We start from the raw sequence: 21,933 nt of genomic DNA, 5'->3' as shown, positions 1-21,933 counted from the left end.
TGTTCACCATTCATGCTCTCACTACCCTATTAGATAATGCCTCCATAGTCCAACCCCCCCATTTGTTTTATGGAAGGATATTCAGGGATTTGTTCCTATGCTAACAATACGCACTTTAGTTGGAAACATTATGGAGGAGATGTAATGTAAGGGGTTTACATCACTATAAAGGTCAAAAAAAAAATTTTTTAGATCACAATATATAAAAAATCCTTATTAAACCTTATATATAAAAAGATCCCTATTATTAGAATTAAACCTATTATGAGAATAATAAGGAAATTAGTTTTTTGTGTGCAAACTAAATAATTGTGCAATCATTTCTGCAAATTTCCACATGAAAAATAGTTCAAAAAAATTTTAACATATTTGCAAAATCATCATCAATAACATTTAGTTCCCCATTAGTTCTGTCAAATTCATTAACTTTTGAATAAGATAAACATTCATCTCACTAGAACATGTTGATTTTATTCAAATTGCAGTGTCCATAACTGACTTAAATATATCCATTGAACTAAGCTACTGCAATGGTATTGAACTACTGCAATGGTATCACCATCTGTTAGTAACATTAGAGTAACTGGGAAAGTAATATGGCTAAACTGTATATAAGCATGAGTGCAGATGTCAATACATCTCTTGCTTTACACACAAAAGTTAATTTAGCAGGTAAAAGTTAGTTCAATAATTTACAATCTAAAACCTGTTTATTTACAGGAGGTTCAAAGGAAATTTGATAATGACTTCATGTGGACAATGGATGATCTGTTTCCAGTCTTTCAATATGTTGTTGTAAGGGCTCGCATTCCTCATTTAGGCTCTGAAATTCATCTGATAGAAGATTTGATGGAGCCACATTTACAACATGGTGAATTAGGAATTATGTTTACAACATTAAAGGTATGGCTTCTTCTTGGTGAGAATCAAAACTGAACTTTATATGAAGAAATAAATAATATTTATTAGTATTTAGTATAGGAGGACAGTAGAATTAGATAAAGGAAATGGCTACACCATGATACTGCTGAACTTTGCAAAGGCATTTGATAGAATACAGCCAGGCTGGCTGAGTGGTTAGCGTATCCGCTCTCCAGCTAAAGGGCTGCGGGTTCGAATCCTGCCATGGGCATGGATATTTGTGATTGTCTGTGCAAATAGTAGTGGTGGTGGTTGGCGGTAGATGGTGTTGGTGTAGTTGCAGTCAGTTGGTCGATTGAGTGGTGGAGACAGAATTGTAGAGCAGGTGCCCTCCCTTGATGAGTCTTTGGTCTCCCTGGAGGTGTCAAATAATAATAATTTTAAGTATTTTATATATACTGTATTATTATGATGATGATTATTTATATTTTAATATAATTTCTTAGCAAGTTTAATTTAATAAGCTTGATGGAACAAACTATTGAAAACTTCTGACACCAAGGCCTATAGGTACAGTACTGTGGTTTAAAAAAAAAAAAAAAAAATCACCACCATAACAAACCATGCCCCTGATCCTCAAGAGTTTGCTATAGTGAGTCAACTGCATATGTATTCAATGCAGTTGCTCTCATACTTTAAATATGTGATTGAATAGATTTTAGCAAAAAATAATAATAATAATAAAATAAAAATAATAATTTATAATCCTAGTTTCAGAAATCAGCAGCTTAGTAATATATGACTTCTCCTATGACTGTAATGTTCCAGGCCAGTATTTTACCCGTCTATTAATATTAATGTAGCCAGTAACAGAAATTACTAATTCAAACCAGCAACTTCCACACAATAAGTGCATTAAATAGCTCCTACCTTAAAGGAAAGCTAAAAGGAGGGTAGATAAAATATCCTTTCCTTCTATAATTAATGTGCATTATTTACTGAAAAAATTCACATACAAAGCATACAAAATGTGTATTAGAATTCATTTACAATAATCTTCTAGCACTTTTTCAGCATCTTAGTACATCAAATATATTCTCATTTAGTATAGAAGGAAAGAATTAACTAGCACGAATTTACTCGTACAAGTATCTTCATTAGACCTCATTTGATATAACTTGATTGGCACCTCTGAACAAGTAACATGGAATGGACACTTTGGATAATGGAATTCATTTCAGTTTAATAGATATTCTAAATACATCAAAAAATCAATCAAAATCCTTACAAAACAATATTAGTCTCTATTTGGATTTTTATTAACTGTTTAAATGTTTTCACTGTATGCCTCTATCTCAGTTTAATCAGATGAGAATAGAATCTTTTTTTTCCCTCAGAACTCCTTGTTGATATAACATCTTTGTAAATATTATATCAACAAGCCTTACCTTAAAGGTTCATTGCTAGGAGGATAAAAAATAAACTCTGCACTAGTTCCCAGCAATTTCCATGCATTTAGAAAGAATACCTTCAAGATTGATATCACATAATGCAGACAAATTGAATTTCTTCTGGCCATGTAAACAGATCCACAACAAAATGATTAAAAGCAGTCCAAAGTAGCTAATGAAAACTTCATTGAAACACATTAAATTGAATCCACATTTCTTGAATGAAAAGGAGTGATTCAAGTTAGATAAAATAATTATATAGTTCCTTTTCTTTTTTAATACTTTAGTATTTATTGTATTTGTCAGTTGTCGGTTCCTAAGCAATTTAATATACACAGTCACATGCCAGTAATAGCAACATGTTTCTTTATACCTGAACTTCTTGTTGATATAACATCTTTGTAAATATTATATCAACAAGCCTTACCTTAAAGGTTCATTGCTAGGAGAGAAAAACAACAGGAAAAACAGGAGGATAAAAAACAAACTGCACTAGTTCCCAGCTATTTCCTTGCATTTTTATGCAAAGATATCAATATAAATACTATACTCAACCCTATATATAACATCCAGGATGTTATATATAGGTTGAGTATAGTATTTATATTGATATCTTTCCTGCGAGAGGATTATCATCAAATTATTTGCGGATTTCAGTGATAATGTGCAACTTATTAATGTATATAAATGATTCAGATAATTCTAGAATTGCATTCAGAATAGCAGTGAGAGATTGAGATGCTTTTGGGGGGGGGGGGGAATCTTTCACTTAAAAATTAATTGGAGAGTATGACTTATGTTTGTCTAAAAATAATGGAGAAGAGTTTGTAGCAAAGTTAATAAGTACCTGCTGGATATCTGTTTAGAGCGTGGATTAATTATTACTAATCATGTTCCAACATAAAAATGTGCAGAAATTCACATGGGGAGAAGACTCAAGAAATGTCTCATTAACTGCATTGTTGTTGATAATGGGTTTTCCTACTGATTCAGAACATGAGTATACAGAGATTTGAAATGGGAGGTGATTGTCATTTAGTTTGAGCAGGATAAAATTGAATTTCTTATTAAAAAGAAGTGTGTGAAAGTTTTAATTGAAGAAAAAAAATGAAAGTTTGAAAACAAGAACTAAACCTTAGAAATTCAGTGGAAAATCTTGCAGCAAACATTGATTCAGCCAGAGGCACAGGATGAGGTTGTATACAAGAATAGAAAAGTCAGAACTTCATGGTAGATTCAGTAATTTAAAAAAGCAATGAAGGAAAAGAAGAAAGCTGCAAGTAAGTCAGCTTGTGCTCTTAGAGAATATAGAGAAAAATGGAAGAAAACAAAGCACTGTGTAAAACTAGGTGAACAAGTCATGGGAAGACTTTGGTAAGAACATAGAATATAAATAACAAGAAGGTAGTAAAATATTCCACACACACTGTTGAGAAAGTGTAGAAATAGAGGAAAGAGTATAGTACTGTAAAAGAAATAAGATGATAAAGATGACATGAAAACCGAAGATAAAGATATTCTAGATGTATGGAGTAATTGCTTTGCTAAATGAAACAGTGATAACACAGTGGTAGAAAACACTCAACAGGAATGCAATCAAAAATACATATTAAACTTGAAGTAAAAATAGCCATAAAAAATTCTGAAATGTGAAAATGGATGATCTGAAATAAATTATATTTGACCAGAAATGCTCAAATATGGAAGATTTATAGAGACCACACTGCATAATTCAGAAGACCTGGCCAGGGGTGTTCAATTCCAGATGATTGGAGTAGAACGCTCATAGTACTCATTTATAAACAAGAGAAATAAATTGAATGTTAGAATTGTAGAGGAATTTCTCTACTGAGTGCTCCTGGTAAGATTTATGCAATTATACTTGAGAAAAGGCTATGAAAAATTGTTGAAGGGAAGCATGGAGAAGAACAAGCTCAATTCAAGCCATATAGAAGTTGTCATAATCAGATTATTTTCACTTTGATGACATACAGTTGAGAAATCATGGGAATATAACAATGATCTGTGTTTAAGTTTCGTAGATCTGGAAAAGGCATATGACAAGGGGCAAAGAGAAAAAGTTCAAACACTACAGTTATGTGAGTAAATGGGACAGTATATCAAGCAATACATAGTCTATGTTTGAGTTGCAAGTCAGTAGTTAGAATTGAAGAAGGGTACAGGAAGATGAATTAATGTTAACGTGCAGCCTTGTCTCACCACCAATTTATCTCCACTATTATTGATCATCCATATGGATCACATAATGAAAGAAAGTTGTATTAAACCTGATAACAAAATTAGAGATGTGAATCTCACATCTTTACTTTATGCAGATGATGTTATATTTCTAAAAAAAAATCCAGTACAAGTTTGCAGGATTCCCTGACTAAACTGAACAAGTGTTGTAATAAACTGAATACTGAAAAATATTTTGACAAGCAGAGATAAGCAGGTTATTGTTCCTCTTAATCAAGCCTTGATAAGACCCCATCTTGACTACTATGCCCAGATCTGGGTGCCAAGGTTTCTTCTTGATGGGGAGGAGGTAGAGAGGATCCAGAGGCAAGTGACCAAGATGATAGCTGGTCTATGGAATGAACCTTACGAGAACAGGTTGAAGATCTGTGGGTTGCAGAAGTTGGTTGATAGGCGAAAGAGGAGTGATATCATTGAGACATTCAAATTGCTGAGGGGATTTTACAAGATTAATTCAATGGAAATTTTTCAGAACAGGTCTGGTGGTGGGAGAACTAGGGGCCATCCATGGAAACACAGCAAGGGTGTTAGAACTAGGTTTTTTTACTTGGAGAGTGATGAATGAGTGGAATAAGTTGCCTGAGTCTGTTGTGGGTGCCATGACTGTGAATGAGTTCAAAGTAAAGTATGATAGATACTGTGCAAATGCTGAATAGTTCTTGACATGATGTTATTATTAACATCTGACCTTAATAGAGTCAGAGACTAGTCCTGGGAGGTACTCACTATTGCATACAATGCTCATCCAAAAATTTAATCCAATTAAAATGATTCAATGTGTCCACATCCACAACACACTCCGGCAATGCATTCCACTCACCAAACACCCTCCATGCAAAAAACCTACTTCTCACTCCTTTGCTCACACCCTCCTTATACAGTTTCCAGCAATGGCCTCTTGTTCTACTCCCCTCTGCCATTCTATGAAAAATCTCTTCCACGTCTACCTGAGCAATCCCTGACCAGCTTTTATGTCTCAATCATATCCCTCCCCCCTTCCTCCTATTCACGAGGCTCTGCAACTTACATTCTCTCAATCTGTCCTCGTACTCCACATTCCAAAGACCACTGACTACCTTTGTGAATCTTCTCTGTATCCTTTTCAACATATCCTTGTGACCATGAAAACCCGGCGACCAAATCTGTGCACAATAATCCTGATCAAAGCCTTACACAATGGAATCATAACCTCTCTATTTTTGCATGTCAGGGTTCTCCGCATCATTGCCATTATTCAATGTGATGTCTTCACAACTTGTGCAATGTGGCCCCTGAATTTCAGGTCCTTGTCCACCATCACTCCTAGATTTCTCATCTGCTCTACTTCCTTTAAAGTTTCTCCACCAAGTGTATACTTTGCACCTCACTGTTGCTTATCAAATCTCAAAAACCTTACACTTTGCAACATTAAACTGACAATTCCACTTAACTGCCCATTCATGTAATTTATTCAAGTCCTCCTATAAGGCATTAACATCAGTCCCAGTTTTGCATCATCTGCAAACAGCTGGATATCACTAGTTAAACCTAATCCAATATCATTAACATACAAATTGAACAACAATGGCCCCAAAACCAACCCCTGGGGTACACCACTGGTGACCTTTCTCTTTCGAGATACTACACTCCCATATACAACTTTCTGATACCTATCTGACGGCCAGTCACTGATCCAACACAGAAGTCTGTTATCCAATCCCATCTGTTTCAATTTATTTAAGAGCTTGTCATGTGGCAGTCTATCAAAAGCCTTTGCAAAATCCAACTACACCATTGTATATGCATCCCCCTTGTCCAAGGTATTTGTGACCTTGTTATAGTACATAAGTAAGTTAGTGAAACATGATCTCCTCTTAACAAACCCATGCTGATAACCACAGAGAATACTGCTGTTATCAACCTATTTCTGTATCCTACTTCTCACCAATCTCTCTAGGACCTTCACCACAACTCCAGATATACAGACTGGCCTATAATTTGAAGCTACAGCCTTATCACTGCCTTTATGCAGTGGAACAATTTTACTCTCCTTCCACTCCCTTGGAACCTGTGCTGCTGCAAAACAGGCATGGCAATGCTACTGCCAGTTCCCTGGAACATTCCTTTAAGATGCATGGTGATATGTCATAAAATCCTATCACCTTATTAACAACAAGGTTATTTATTTTCCCAAATACTTCCTGCTCACTCACAATTAAGCTATTCTCTCCTATGTCCTCTACACTTAAGTTCCTCATGATTCCACCCTGATCAGGATGAAACATCCTTATAAATTGATCACTGAATACCTCAACAATGTCATCTTCAGCAGTTACCATTCTACCACTTTGATTCCTTAACTTCATCTCTCCATGATCATTCTTCCTTCTACTTGCCACTTATCTAAAAAAAACTCTCTAGGATATTTCTTAGCATGATTTGCCAATTTCTGCTCATACTCTACTTTTGTGTTCCTTACTAACTGAGTCACTCTCCTGGCTTGTTCTTTATATTCTTCATGTGACTGATTACCAGGTTCAACCAGGACCATTATTTATTATTATTATGTGACACCTCACAAGTAGTCTAGGGACTCATTGAGGGAGGGCACCTACACTACAACTCTCTGCCTCCACTAACTACAGCAAACCACAACTACCATATCATCTGCACCAATGCCATCTACTGCCCGCTACCACTATATTTTCACAGACAATCACAAACGTCCATGTCCACAGCAGGATTTGAACCTGCAGCCTTTTGACTGGAGAGCAAATACGCTAACCACTCAACCACTTTGGGTACACCTTACAACCAGGCTGGCAGTTCAGACTGTAAGAGAGCCTTTACTACTGCTGTTGGTCTTGGTGTTAATGCTGAAGTTTATACTGAGCAGAAAAAAGCACGGCGGACTACTGAAAAGGAACATTCTATAACTTCCAATGTTCTCCATCATCCAACTATCAGAATATCTTAATCCAACCAGCAACAGCATCTCAAAGACACTTTGTCTGCTCAGAATGTTGGCGAGACTTGACCACCTCTATCAGTCTTGGTGTTCATTCACTGTCATGCAAAACATCTCGTTGCTGTTAATGCTGAAATTTGTACTGAACATGCAAAGGCATGGTGGGCTGTTGAGGAGGAATATTGTCTTGTCTTCCATGAAGACTCGTTAACTACAGAAGATACAGCTCATATCAATGAGGTTTTACTTAGGAGGACAATAGCTGCAATCAGATTGCATCATAAATTAACATTCTACAAAGAATAGTGATGTGACTGCAGACATCTATGTTAGTAGATTCCACAAGAGCAGGAAATATCCCCATACCTCATCCATTGCTATCATCTCAAGAGAAGAGTAAGGCCAGTACAATTCCATCTCTTCTTCTTCAGGTACACCTTACAAAATCTGGGAATCAACTTCCTCTCCCTCAGTATAGTCACAGAGTTTTAAAGAATATTATTAGACTATCACTCAGTGAAGTATCTATTACAGTAAAGTTGAATCATTATTTGGAGATGGAATTTTAGACAATGCCTCCTTCCCAGTTAGTTGAGAATCATCCTGCATCATCTGCTCGATCCAAGTGGAGAGAGAGAGAGAGAGAGTGTCTTTATGCCCAAATGTAGGCATCATATAAGAACAGATGCATTTGTGCTAGAATAATATTGGATGGAGCATCACCTCCTCCCCTAAGTGAGATGCACAAGGAGTTTGTCCACTTTTGGAGGGATGTCTTCTCCACTCCACCACCATTCCTACCTGATTTAAGCCTTCATTCTATTTCAAGGTTCATTTCAGAAGCAGAACTTTTTATGTCTATCTTCTGATGAAATAAAGTTTTCACTTACAAGTAGTTTGTCAGCTGCAGGACCAGATGGCTTGACTGCTGTGAAGCTTCAACAGGTTCCTCTGCCTATCTTGCAAGATTTAATTGATCTACTTCTGTTTACCAAATGTCTAGTATCGTATCTTCACCAGTGAAGAACAGCTTTCATTCCAAAGGAGGGGGATACATCTATATCCTCTACTATCCAATTACAATTGCTCTTCTTCTCTTATGTCTCTTTCATAAAGCGTTAGTTAAACATTTTCAGACATACATCCAACATGATTTTAGGCAGAGAGCTTTCACCCTTGTGGATGGCTGTGCTGAGAATATCTTTATTCTTTCCTCTCTTCTCTGAATCCCAATGTCAACTTCGATCTCTCTTTATGGCATCCCTGGACCTCCAAAAGACTTTGACAGTATCTCCTTTCAAGCTATACTTTGAACTCTGTCTATTGAAAGATTTCCAGAAGCTTTCCTCGCCTATGTATCAGAGATTTACTCTGCAAATTCCCTTAATATCACCCCGAGTTCCAAATCAGTGTCCATCCCAGCACGTAGGGGTGTGTGCGAAGGAGACCCTCTCTCTCCTATTTGCTTCAATTGTGTCAATGAGTTTCTTCACTCTCTTCTGTGCCACATTGGCTACTCTTCTTAACACAATCATTGTTAATGCTATGACATTTGCTAATGACCTTATACTCATAGCCTCTACTAGAGAAGGCTTGCACATGAACTCCTTAACCAAGCAGTTGACTTCTTTCAAGTTCAAAACTAAACATCAACAAAGTCAAGCATGCTTTTTCTTGTTCCCTCAGGTAGGGGCAAGAAATTGAAGGTTGAGAATTTTGAGTTCTCCTTGCACGGCATGTCCTTGCATTCTATTTTGTTCTGTAGGAATGGAGATACCTTGGTGTTCTCTTCTCTCTCTGATAGGCCATTCTCTTTCCCATCTGCTCGAGAATCTTTTCTTTCTTCTCTAGGTAAAGTCTCTCTCGATACTATCCTGGATGGATGTAGCAGTTTGCCCAGCAGACCATTCGTGGTTACATCTTCCTCACAATGTGCCACTAGCATTTTTCCATACCAAACCATGGAGGTCTTGGTATTTGCTTGTTGTGATGGTTAGTGCCTAGATTACATCTCTCCAGGTTAAAGAAATTTTCTAGCTCCTCTTCAGAAGTATGTCTTGCTGTCTCTAGGACTTCATGTGTTAAGGATGAATTACAGATGTACCTCTGGATGGGTTCTTGATGGAAGGACTCCAATTACAACTGCCTTGGCTGAACAAAGGAGATGGGCTTTAATGTTACATGACTCAATCAGTGGAGCTACATTACAAGAATCTAAGGATGAATGCTTAGATTCCCTCTCAGCATGAATGCATGGAACTCAATTCTCTACCGACTCCAGCTCATACAACTCAAGGAAGAAGTGATGACAAGAACTGCAGAGCAGGCTGTCAGAATATAGAAACTTTGAAACGTGTGTACTCCATGTTGTTATCACACACATATCAGAAGACACAATGCAATAGTGAGAGTTATGGAGAATGATTTGAAGAATAAAGGTTGGATAACAGCATTAGAACTCCACTATAGGATTAACATTGGCTTGAGGAACTGACCTTGTAGTAAAAAGAGGAGATGAGTGATGAGTTAGCCGTTTTTGATGTACAAGTTATGGGTGAGCATTCACTATCCTACATGAGAAAGCTGCCTACTATGCTGAAAACCAAGACTTGGTATGACTACTTCAGCAAGAACACCATATTGCACCAAAATTTACCTCTGCAACTGTATCTTTTAAAGGTGCATAGTGTCAACAGAGTTATATGGACTTACTAAGCTTTGGACTCTCTCTCTTAAGCTGATTTCAATACACTCTCTTTGTATGCCTTGCATGGAGGACTTACCAGAAAATGACTTCTCGAATTCTCAGATCTGGAGTTGGATAGCAGAGGATATTGTCCTATATGTGGGACCATAGTATGCAGCACTGTTTCAGTGCAGTTAGAAAATAAATATCCAATAAGCAGTATCTTGGGCATTGAAATTCTTATATCACAAAGACAATCTTGAGATGTGATAAGAGAAGATATGCTAACCGCTTAGTCAACCAGGCCAGCATTTAATTGGGGAATAGCATTGAATAAAAGTGAAGGAAGATAACAGATGGAAAGTGTTTGAATGTAATATTAAGTATCTTGTTATTAAATAAAGCTTTGGATTACGTAATTGTATATTGCTAATGTGCTAATGAAAGTGTCCTTGACTTGGTTATTCAATGGATTTTATAGCAAGTTTCTGAGGAATGAAAGGAAGAGAAAATAGTATTGCTGCTGCTGCTTAAGATGGAGTCTTCAAAACAGCTGTGGTGTTGTATGGTTGACCAGTTTCTGTTTTAGGACTAGTGCCAAGGTATTTCAAGAGGTTGAATTAATAAGAAAGGGGGGGGGAGAGACAGAACCTTTACGCAGGACCAGTTGGATTTGTTAAAGAACAGGTTTTTCAGTAATTTGATTACATTTTGTAAGATTAACAACTGCATGATACGTAGGTAGGGATCCCAGATACATTGGAAAAAAATACGGGACACTTATGACTGAGGGTGAACGTTTAGTATATGCATCCATCACATATGCCAGTCTTACAAAATGATTCTAACTTTCCAAGTGTGTGTGTGTGTGTGGTAAGGTTTACTGTGCACACACTTTACTAAGTATAAGTAAACAAATAGTAAATCAAATTGTTAGGCTGCATATTTTCATTAAGCCACTTTAAGTTGCCTTCAAATGGTTTTTTACTTACTATCATAGATACAAAATAGATGCACCCATTAAATTACTAGCTTTACCCACCTCTGCTACGAGTTGCCCTATGTACTACGTGCTTTGGCTTATGCTAGTATCTGCCGATGCTTTTATAGTTTACTATATTCGGCATGAAACTCTTTGATTCCGATCTTGGAGTTTCTTATTCTTATTCGGTTTTGAAACAATGGGGGATTTAATATCCCCTTAATTTAAATAACAAAATAGATTGTTAATACAGTAATGCTTTTCTCACCTGACAATATTCTTATTAATCAATCAGTCTTGCTCACTCTTGCAATACTTTTCTGAAGAATGAATTTCACTTAACAATTGTTTGTTTTTAAGAATCATATCATGAAAAGCTACACAATTCTCACTGAAGAATGATTTTACAATAAGCATTGATTTTACAGACAATTTGTTTTTTCTCATCAGTCCACAGTGCATTCATGCGAGAAAATAATCTTTCGACACACGCATTTGTTCCAGGGATACACATAACGAACTCCACTACTTTTTTTAAATTTGATAGTTCTCCTTCAACATTTTTTAAGAGATCTACCCAGACTTCATCTAAATGTTTGGATTTCAACATGTCCTTCACTTCGCTTTTTTTTTTTTTTTTAACTTCAGAGCTGTTTTCACTATCATTACTTCATCAAACAAATTAGATTCAACAATGCTTGATATGGCAGTGGTCTGATTAATAGTTTGGACTGTTTGAAGAACATTTTCCTAACATAATGCTGTTCTCAGTTCCACCCAAGACATACTGTCTAATTTCAGCATATACTGTGACCATTCTTTTATATATGTTCATCATGTTGGAGGCTTAATGGATTTTTTAACAACACTCAAAAAGAATTAAAATAGACTTTAATACTTCCTATATTTCGTCCTAGTCACTAGGACATCTACGGGGATTACAAAAAAATTAATGTAACATATGCACAAATAACAAACAATACTAAGCCCAACCACGTGGGTGACACTAAAGTCCTATCTAGGTAGAGCGCCCTCTAAGGGCAGTCATAGGTGGCCTGGAATGTAAGGTGGGAACTCTGGTGATGAGTGTTTCCCAAATCTTCGGAAGCTTAATGCACCCATATTTATTGAGATTTGGCTGGTTTTTGAGAGCTGCTGCTGCTTCTAAGAAAAGTCTCTCTTTCTTGAATTTGCTGTGGTGGAGCATGGTGGTTTTCTTCCATGATACTCTGTGGGTGGTGTCCAAAACATGGTCAGCCAAGCCTGAATGGCCATAGTTGTGTTTGAAGATGTAAGACTTGTGTTCCTCTAGACGGATGGATGCTGATCTGCCTGTCTGTCCAAAGTACGCCAGCTTACAAGAACAGGGTACTTTGTAAACTCCAGGCAGAGAGAGAGAGGAGGGAGCTGATCTTTCGTAGAACGGATAAGGGTAGCCAGTATGCGGTGGGGCTTATATGCTGTGTGTAGATTGTATTGTTTTAGTATCTTGGCTATTTTTTCAGATGTGCCACGGATGTAGGGTATGGTGATAGCATTTTTAAAATCTTGTTGACGAGAAGGAAGGGGAATGGGGGAGGAGTTGATTATTTTTTTGATACTGTGATCGCTGTAGCCATTGGAAAGGAAAGTGCTGTGTATGTGGTTAAGGTCATTAGTGAGGGCGGTTCCACTGGAACAAAGATTGTGGGCTCTCTTGGTAAGAGTTTTAATAATGCCATATTGTTGAGAGGGGTGGTGGTGGGAGAGTTTGTGAATGTATCTGCCTGTGTGTGTGTGTGGGTTTTCTGTATACGGTGAAGGTAAGTGTATCATTAGGCAGGCGTGTGACTAAGGTGTCTAGGAAGGGCAAACAATTGTTCTTTTCCTTTTCCATAGTGAACTGGATTCTTGGATGTAGACTATTGAGATGACTGAGGAAGGAGTCTAACGTGTCTGGGCCATGAGGCCAAATAGAGAACACATCATCTACATATCTTAGCCAGATAGAAGGTTTGAGTGGGGCTGAGTCTATGGCTCGTTTTTCGAAATCTTCCATATAGAAATTGGCAAGGGGGGGTGAGAGGGGGGAACCCATGGCAGTTCCCTCTATCTGCTTGTAGATTTTGTTGTTCCACGAGAAATATCCAGAGTTAATGGCAAAGGAAAAGAGATCTAAGATGTCAGAGGGAAAAACCTTTTCTAAGAGAGATAAGGTGTCAATTAAGGGAATATTGGTAAACAAGGATGAGATATCAAAGCTTACCAATATGTCTGTCTTCTTCAAGGTTAAATTTTTGGTTATGGCTCGTTTTTCGAAATCTTCCATATAGAAATTGGCAAGGGGGGTGAGAGGGGGGAACCCATGGCAGTTCCCTCTATTTGCTTGTAGATTTTGTTGTTCCACGAGAAATATCCAGAGTTAATGGCAAAGGAAAAGAGATCTAAGATGTCAGAGGGAAAAACCTTTTCTAAGAGAGATAAGGTGTCAATTAAGGGAATATTGGTAAACAAGGATGAGATATCAAAGCTTACCAATATGTCTGTCTTCTTCAAGGTTAAATTTTCTGTGAGGGCTTTAAAGTGGGTCGAGTTTTTTATATAGGAAGGGGACCTTCCGGTGAGGGGGATCAGAGAGTTGGCCAGCTGTTTAGATAGTCTATAGCAAGGTGCTTTGGTAGCATCTACTATAGGCCTGAGTGGGGAATTGGGTTTGTGGATTTTTGGTAAACCGTATATTCGGGGGGGACGGGAACGGAAAGGTTTAAGTTTTTTCGTGACATCTGGGGGCCAGGAAGATACTTTTTTGAGTAAAATTTTAAGTTTCTTAACTTGTGTTTTTGTGGGGTCGTGTTCTAGCGGGATGTAGGTAGCGCGATCGCGGAGGATAATGTTCATTTTACGCTTATATTCACTGGTATTAAGAATGACTGTGGCATTACCCTTATCCGCTCTGGTGATGACGATACTTTTTTCTTTACGTAGTTTCAGGAGAGCGGTGCGTTGGGCATATGATAAATTACTTTTTGGCGGAGAAGAATGCGCGAGGATGTTGGCTACGTCAAGTCTGATGTTGTTAGCTATCTCCGACGGTAAGCGACCGATTCCACGTTCGATGTTCACCATTACGTCAAGCACCGGCACTTCCTTCGCAGCGACGGCAAAATTATGGCCGAGGCAAAGGGCGCTGACGGCATCGTCGTTGAGCCTTTTGGAAGAGAGGTTTATTACTGTTTGGAGAGGTTGAATTTGTGGTTGTAGTTTGTTTTTCACAAGGTTGCTAAATTTCTTGATGTGTTTATTTTTTATTTTTTGGAATTCTCTCTGTGCAGAAGTTTCCGAAATGCCAGAAAGAATCGACCAAAGTTCAGGGTTAAGAACGGTGGAGAGCTCTGAGTGTAAGGAGCCAATGGCGGCGTTCGTCACTGCGAGGGTAGCACGTGTAGAGGCGATTTGCTCGTGGAGTAATGCCTGGCTTGCACGGTTATATATACGAATTTCTATATGGAAGATTTCGAAAAACGAGCCATAGACTCAGCCCCACTCAAACCTTCTATCTGGCTAAGATATGTAGATGATGTGTTCTCTATTTGGCCTCATGGCCCAGACACGTTAGACTCCTTCCTCAGTCATCTCAATAGTCTACATCCAAGAATCCAGTTCACTATGGAAAAGGAAAAGAACAATTGTTTGCCCTTCCTAGACACCTTAGTCACACGCCTGCCTAATGATACACTTACCTTCACCGTATACAGAAAACCCACACACACAGGCAGATACATTCACAAACTCTCCCACCACCACCCCTCTCAACAATATGGCATTATTAAAACTCTTACCAAGAGAGCCCACAATCTTTGTTCCAGTGGAACCGCCCTCACTAATGAGCTTAACCACATACACAGCACTTTCCTTTCCAATGGCTACAGCGATCACAGTATCAAAAAAATAATCAACTCCTCCCCCATTCCCCTTCCTTCTCGTCAACAAGATTTTAAAAATGCCATCACCATACCCTACATCCGTGGCACATCTGAAAAAATAGCCAAGATACTAAAACAATACAATCTACACACAGCATATAAGCCCCACCGCAAACTGGCTACCCTTATCCGTTCTACGAAAGATCAGCTCCCTCCTCTTTCTCTCTGCCTGGAGTTTACAAAGTACCCTGTTCTTGTAAGCTGGCGTACTTTGGACAGACAGGCAGATCAGCATCCATCCGTCTAGAGGAACACAAGTCTTACATCTTCAAACACAACTATGGCCATTCAGGCTTGGCTGACCATGTTTTGGACACCACCCACACAGTATCATGGAAGAAAACCACCATGCTCCACCACAGCAAATTCAAGAAAGAGAGACTTTTCTTAGAAGCAGCAGCAGCAGCTCTCAAAAACCAGCCAAATCTCAATAAATATGGGTGCATTAAGCTTCCGAAGATTTGGGAAACACTCATCACCAGAGTTCCCACCTTACATTCCAGGCCACCTACGACTGCCCTTAGAGGGCGCTCTACCTAGATAGGACTTTAGTGTCACCCACGTGGTTGGGCTTAGTATTGTTTGTTATTTGTGCATATGTTACATTAATTTTTTTGTAATCCCCGTAGATGTCCTAGTGACTAGGACGAAATATAGGAAGTATTAAAGTCTATTTTAATTCTTTTTGAGTGTTGTTAAAAAATCCATTAAGCCTCCAACATGATGTCCTCACAGCACTTAAGCCTCTTCACATGTAGTCTTTTATATATGACACACATGTGTTGTAGAAATCAATTTTATGAGATTGGAATGCCTTTTCACTAATCAGTACTTCCTCTTGCAACTCGAGAAGTAGCTTCTTTTCGGTCATAGTTTTCAAATTTTCATCTCTTCTTATTTCAATTTTTCCAACCAGTGACTGTATAATTGACTGTGCTTCAACGAAAGATATCATTTCACCTTCTATGCTCCTGATAGTAGTAGCATGGAACATTTCACATTGCAACTCCAGAAAAGTAGAAAACAGCTTCTACACTGGATTCTGGAAAAAGTCTTTAAACATTGCCGGACGTTTATCTATTGAAAAAAAATAGGCTTTAAGTCCATACATTTCATTCAACCTTTTGATAGCTGGATGCAACGACAGCTAACTCTTCGAGTGTCCTAGAACTGTTTTATATTCATTGTCCACAAATTCACAAAATTCTTTTAGGGACTGGACTCTTATAAAGTATATATGAACGTGTTGAAATATTTTAGCTATAACAGCCTCAATGTCTACAGGCAATGTATCAGCTGCAGTTTGCACAGCATTGTTTAAAATATGAGCTGAGCAATCAACTCCAATCAATCCGCAGCCAAACCTAGTTCTCAATTTATGGTACACGTTGTTTCTTCCCTTTCTTGAACATCCACCGAAGTTAGTACTAGTATTGTCCGCTGACAAGGCTATGATTTTATCTTTAATCTTCCAAGAGTTTAACAAGTCCCATATGTAATCTGTAAGTTGTTCTCACTTTCACTAGGAAGGTCTGTAAATTCTAGAATCATGGTTTTAACACCTTTTTCTGGAACAAAATATCGAACTATCAATGTTCAATATTTCAAACATTGATAGTTTTGAAGTGTCAATCAGGATAGATATATAATTTGCTTTCTCCATTTCCAGTTTGAATTGCTTGATTGCAAATGGAGCCAAAACATTTACAATTAACGCTTGTGTTTTTGTTTGCCCACACATAAATTTTCTATCATATAACTTGCGTATTATTTTAGATGTACAATTCATTGATCGAAAACTCTGGTTGTGAAAACACGTGTGATACGCGAAAGTTGCTTCTTCTGCAGCAAGATTCTTTTCCACTTCCCCATCTCTTTCTTAGTAAAGAAATCACTGACTTTTGCACTTGTACTAGTTTGAGATGCAGATTTATGTCTTTTCGTAGCAATGTGCTGGGTAATGTCGGACTTTCCGCCATGCCCAATGCTAAACAAGCCACCACAAACCGTACACTCCACTTTATCTGTCTCACCCAATTTAGTAGATTTTTTTAAAAACGGAAATTGAGTTTTTAAAGCGTCTGTATAATCACACTTCCTTTTTGGCATTTTCAACATTCAACAGGGCCACAGAAGAACTTAAAAACCATACATTTTAACAGCAGCCATACAGTAATTAATACTCTGCAAGCACCAACCTGTTTGTTTCTCTCGGAGCAAGCTTCTAAAATGGCGTGGGTCAAGCGGACTGTTCCGTGCTATTTAAAGCTGAACCAATATCATGGAACATGCCAAAATGTCAATGCACATGCGCACTATTCTAACAAACTTATCATTGTTGCAGTGTTGTCATCACTCGCCTTGAGAAAATAACAACGCGTCTATAGTTCCCTGTAATGACGGAGAGCGATATTTGTAATAGAATAGAAATTGTAACTCATCGATTTTGTTATTCAGTCTTGAACTCTAAAATACAGGACAAAAAGCTGTCCCGAAGAGTTTTCTCGAGACAACGGGATGCATTAGCCAAAAATGGGACGATCCCTTATTTTACAGGATGTCTGGGATCCCTATGCATAGGCAATAATTTTTATGAATTTCAAAATGCATTGGATAAGCTCATAGATATCATTGAGTTATGCAAGGGGAATATTGATTTTTTTTTGGGGACCACTATCCAAGGATTCACTGAGGGAGGCATTTGAGAGGATTCTGCAGCTTTGTGTGGAATCCTGACAGGAAGGCCTGTTCTGTACCGGGGTGCAATGAACCCAGGCAGCACAATTTAGGGGCAGTATAATCGAACACGTTCATAAAAAATAGGGAATAAATAATACACTGAAGGGGAGGGGGGCACAAAAATTCCATGGTGCAAACCCATGGAATGGTTTCTTGCTGACAGGTATTTTGGCAAAATGCAAAACTGTTTAGGTATAGCCATTTCTCTTGTCCACATTTGCATTCACTGTTATAAAATATATGAGCTGATTACTAAAGCAAAGCCATGATGTCTACTATAGAGAATCAGACTGTTGTCTGCTCACTTTTGAATGAGTAGACAGCAGTCTGCTTATTCATAAGTGAGCAGACATCAAGGTTGGAAAGGCTAATTCAAATTAGCCTTTCCAACACTTTAATAACCACTCCAGAGATACTATTTGGCTTTGGTTTCTTCTTTTGTAGCTCGACCCTTGTATGATAGAATTATCTTGCCCTCCTTCCACTTATAAGTACTTATAATAGCTTTCTTACCTCCAACTCGTCCATCTTTTTCTCTATCCTTTCATTTAGTTCCACCTCAGTATTCAGATAGCAAATTAGTCTGTCTGGAATGTATACCTTACTAAAGTAGTTGCTTAACAGCTTAGCCAATTTTAAGACATATGGCACTTTCCTTTCTTCCATTCCGTTCAAAAAACTATTCTTCCATGGACATTGTTCCTTTTATTTGCTACGTAGTGAATTCTTTTCTTGTCCAAATTTGCCTTTCTCACCATGACTGTCGCTCTTCTGGTCTGCTTTCATACTGCTCTTTGGCCTGATCATCACCTTTCTCCCTGTGGTGGATTCACATTTTCTTTTTTATGTAGCTTTGTAGTGTTTCATCCATTTAACTCCCATGCAATTTATATTTTTCGCACTGAGAATGCAGTAAGATATGACTTCCTTGAAACATCCTTTGACCATTCCCGATGTACTCTTGATTCCTCTGCCATGCAGTTTTTCATGCCAAGGTGTTGGATCAAACTTCCTTCTCAGTCTATCATAATCATTATAGTTCCACATAACTTTTTTTCCCAAAAAAACTCAAATGATTTCAACCTCTTCACAGTTAGAGGCAAAAAGCTCTTTCATTTATAACAGATTCTTAGAAGCACATGCTACTTAAGGTAGTTTCTCAATAAATAAATTCTTTCCCTCATTTTGCATTTTTTCTCTTCTCTTCAGTCTAAATACTCATAATATTAGTCTTATTTGTATCCTAAGATTTGTCTTTGCAGTCCTCTTCAGATTACCCTGACCTATAGCAGCATGCAACTATGTGTTCTGCTCTCTTAACCATCCAAACAGCCACACAGATAAAATATATCAGAAATATATGCTTCATATCCATATCATTTCTATAATATCCAATGGGTATATTGACTTCAATGGATACTTTGCATCCAATATGGACATATATACACATCAAGGCTGGTATAGTGACCTCAAACTCACAGCCTATATTACTCATACTACAACCATTCAGGATCTCTTCCCTGGTTTTCATTCCTCTGCAATCATTAGAAATGCTCTCCTACCCTTTCTATCCAGGTTATCCTCCCCAAATACTAATATAACTATAAAAATGGAAGAAAACTCGCATTAAAACTTGCTCATGTTAAAAAAGTTTTTATATAAGCTTACCTCTGTTTTTATAGTTATGTTATTATGCCAACATATGGTATTCCAATATTGATATAAACCTCCCAAAATACACTGTACCCATCACCTTTTAGTTTTGTATACTCTTCTGTTAGCAGGTCTTACGAATGCAAGTAACTTTTGGTCTCATTTTATTTACCAATGAATGCTAAAAATTCATCACTACCTATGATATTTTGTTTACTGGGAGCTCCGATGGTTTCTTCTAACCTAACTGTATGGTGGATGGTTTGAGGACTAGAGCCTCATTGCCCAGTGATCCTTTGATTTGAGTCTGAACCAAGAATGGCATTAATGTAGTACCTTTAGTTCCATTTCCTTTAGATTGACTAAAGAGAACGGAACTGGCCCAGGGTGGAAATGCAGTAGGCAAGAGCTTCTGCACGATGCAATAGCAGGATTCATGTCTGTCAATAGGCATTGAATGACAGACACAATGACAATTCCAGATCCAGTTCTTATTTGAATAGTACTTGACTTGGCAGTGGCATTTGAAATACCACATTGAACTCTGTTGCATAAATATGATATTGCAGCAAGAGATACGAAGGATTTGATAAGATATCAGAGAGTGGTGTATAGGGGAGTCTGGGAGAAAGCAAGTGATTAGTAGTGTCACAAGGTTCAGTACTTGGTCCTCTGCTGTTTAATTTGTCCATCAAGTATAGGAAATGATTTAAGGGGAAATATTCAGTTGTTTGCCGATTATGCTAAGCTGAGAAAAGCAATAGCCAGTGAAGATAATGGAGAGATCCTGCAAGATGACTTACTGTCAGTATGGACAAAGAATAATTCCTGCCACTTCAGCATGACCAAGTGTGCAGTCATGTACTTTAAGATGAACAGATTATTAGCTGTGTACTACATTGATGGAATTGAACTGCAGAAAATTTATGAGGGCAGGGATTTTTTAAATTGGAAAGTAATAAATTAGACATACCTAGATAATTATAAGAACATCACAATTCATTGTGATGTTCTTATAATTATCTAGGTATGTCTAATTAATCGATATGCAGATCAGGCTGCATATCAGGCTTCATGGGACATAGGACAGATTGAAAGAATGCAACATGCAAATCCTTGTGAATAGAGAGAAAAGGGACATGATTGAGACATAAGTTGGCAAGGGATTGATACCAGATTAATGTGAAGATTTTTCACTAGAGTGCAGGAAGACAAGGATAGAACAAGAGGCCATCCCAGGAAGCTGTGAGCAAGGATCATGTTCTTTGCATTCAGAGTGATTAATGAGTAAAATACATTAACTAAAAGTATTAAAAGAAACTATGAATGTGTTTAAAGCACAGTTAGTCTATCTTTTTGCATTTGTGTAGACCTCCTGCAAGTCCTTTTGACTCATGGAGTCATAATGTTAATAATAATTATTATTAAATGAAGATCCGGGTGATGGTGATATGTAGAGCAACTTTGAGCTGAAAAATGATGAGATTTGGAAACAGCAAAAGGCAAAAAATCTTGTAAACAGACGATGCAAACTTACGGTATTGATAAATATAGTACAGAACTGAAAAATGTATTTTTTCTTCCTTGTGATTTTCTTAATAACATTTTCTTTTCTCTTGAAAGTTTTTCTGCTTGGTTTAATCCTTTATTTTATTACGTAACACCTCCAGGGGGTTCCAAAGACTCATCGAGGGAAGGGTACCCACTCTACAACTCTTCGTCTCCACCACTCAATCCACCAACTACAACGAACCGCAACTACAATCATCATCCACACTAATGCCATCACCCACCCATCATCACCACTAGTATTTTCACAGACAATCACAAACATCCATGCCCACTGTGAGATATGAACCTACAGCCTTTTGGCTGGAGAGCGGATATGCTAACCTCTCAGCCAACCAGGCCGGCAATTTGCACCTGAAGTATTTTCAGGACTGGGGCAACTCATATAAAGAAGCTAATGACTTCACATCACTTGCTTTAGTATCCCACAATGCAATGGATATGTATAATACTATGCATTATGGGAAGGGTCACTACCCAGACTGGTTTCAACCTTTATTGAAGTCTCATCAGTGGGAGCCAGACCCAGAAGTGATACTGAAGGGTTGAAGTAATGCTTAAGTCATATTTTCATATACGAGTAGCCAAAAGGTATCACATCTTATTAAAATACTCTGAATTAGAGATAGTTGTTGGAAGTTTTTCCACTCGGTTATGCTATAAATTAAAGATACTAAGAAATTTTATACTTGGCTTAATCCTTTATCCAAGTGTAAGCAAATAAAATTTGCACCTGAAGTATTTTCAGGACTGGGGCAACTCATATAAATACTTCAACTCGAAAATAGACAAGAACTTTATATACGAGAACTTTGAAACCTTAG

General features: G+C 37.7%; 1 protein-coding gene across 3 annotated transcripts in view; it reads left to right on the top strand.

The window, feature by feature from the left end:
- The window catches only part of Als2 (Amyotrophic lateral sclerosis 2), a 550,533-nt gene that overhangs the window by 524,258 nt on the left and 4,342 nt on the right, over positions 1-21,933 (top strand). For 2 of the 3 annotated variants that reach the window (XM_090415655.1, XM_090415654.1), the window contains exon 27: positions 721-903. The exons of the other annotated variant lie outside the window; for it this stretch is intronic. In XM_090415655.1, the coding sequence (XP_090271781.1) occupies positions 721-903 (183 nt within the window). The remainder of the gene's footprint in view (positions 1-720; positions 904-21,933) is intronic. 3 annotated transcript variants of the gene reach the window in all.

This window comes from Typopeltis vanoorti, chromosome 3, assembly GCF_054136105.1.
Source record: "Typopeltis vanoorti isolate ZY-2024b chromosome 3, IOZ_Tvanoo_1.0, whole genome shotgun sequence".
NCBI classification, from domain to species: domain Eukaryota; kingdom Metazoa; phylum Arthropoda; class Arachnida; order Uropygi; family Thelyphonidae; genus Typopeltis; species Typopeltis vanoorti.
This window is presented reverse-complemented; position numbering and strand designations above follow the sequence as displayed.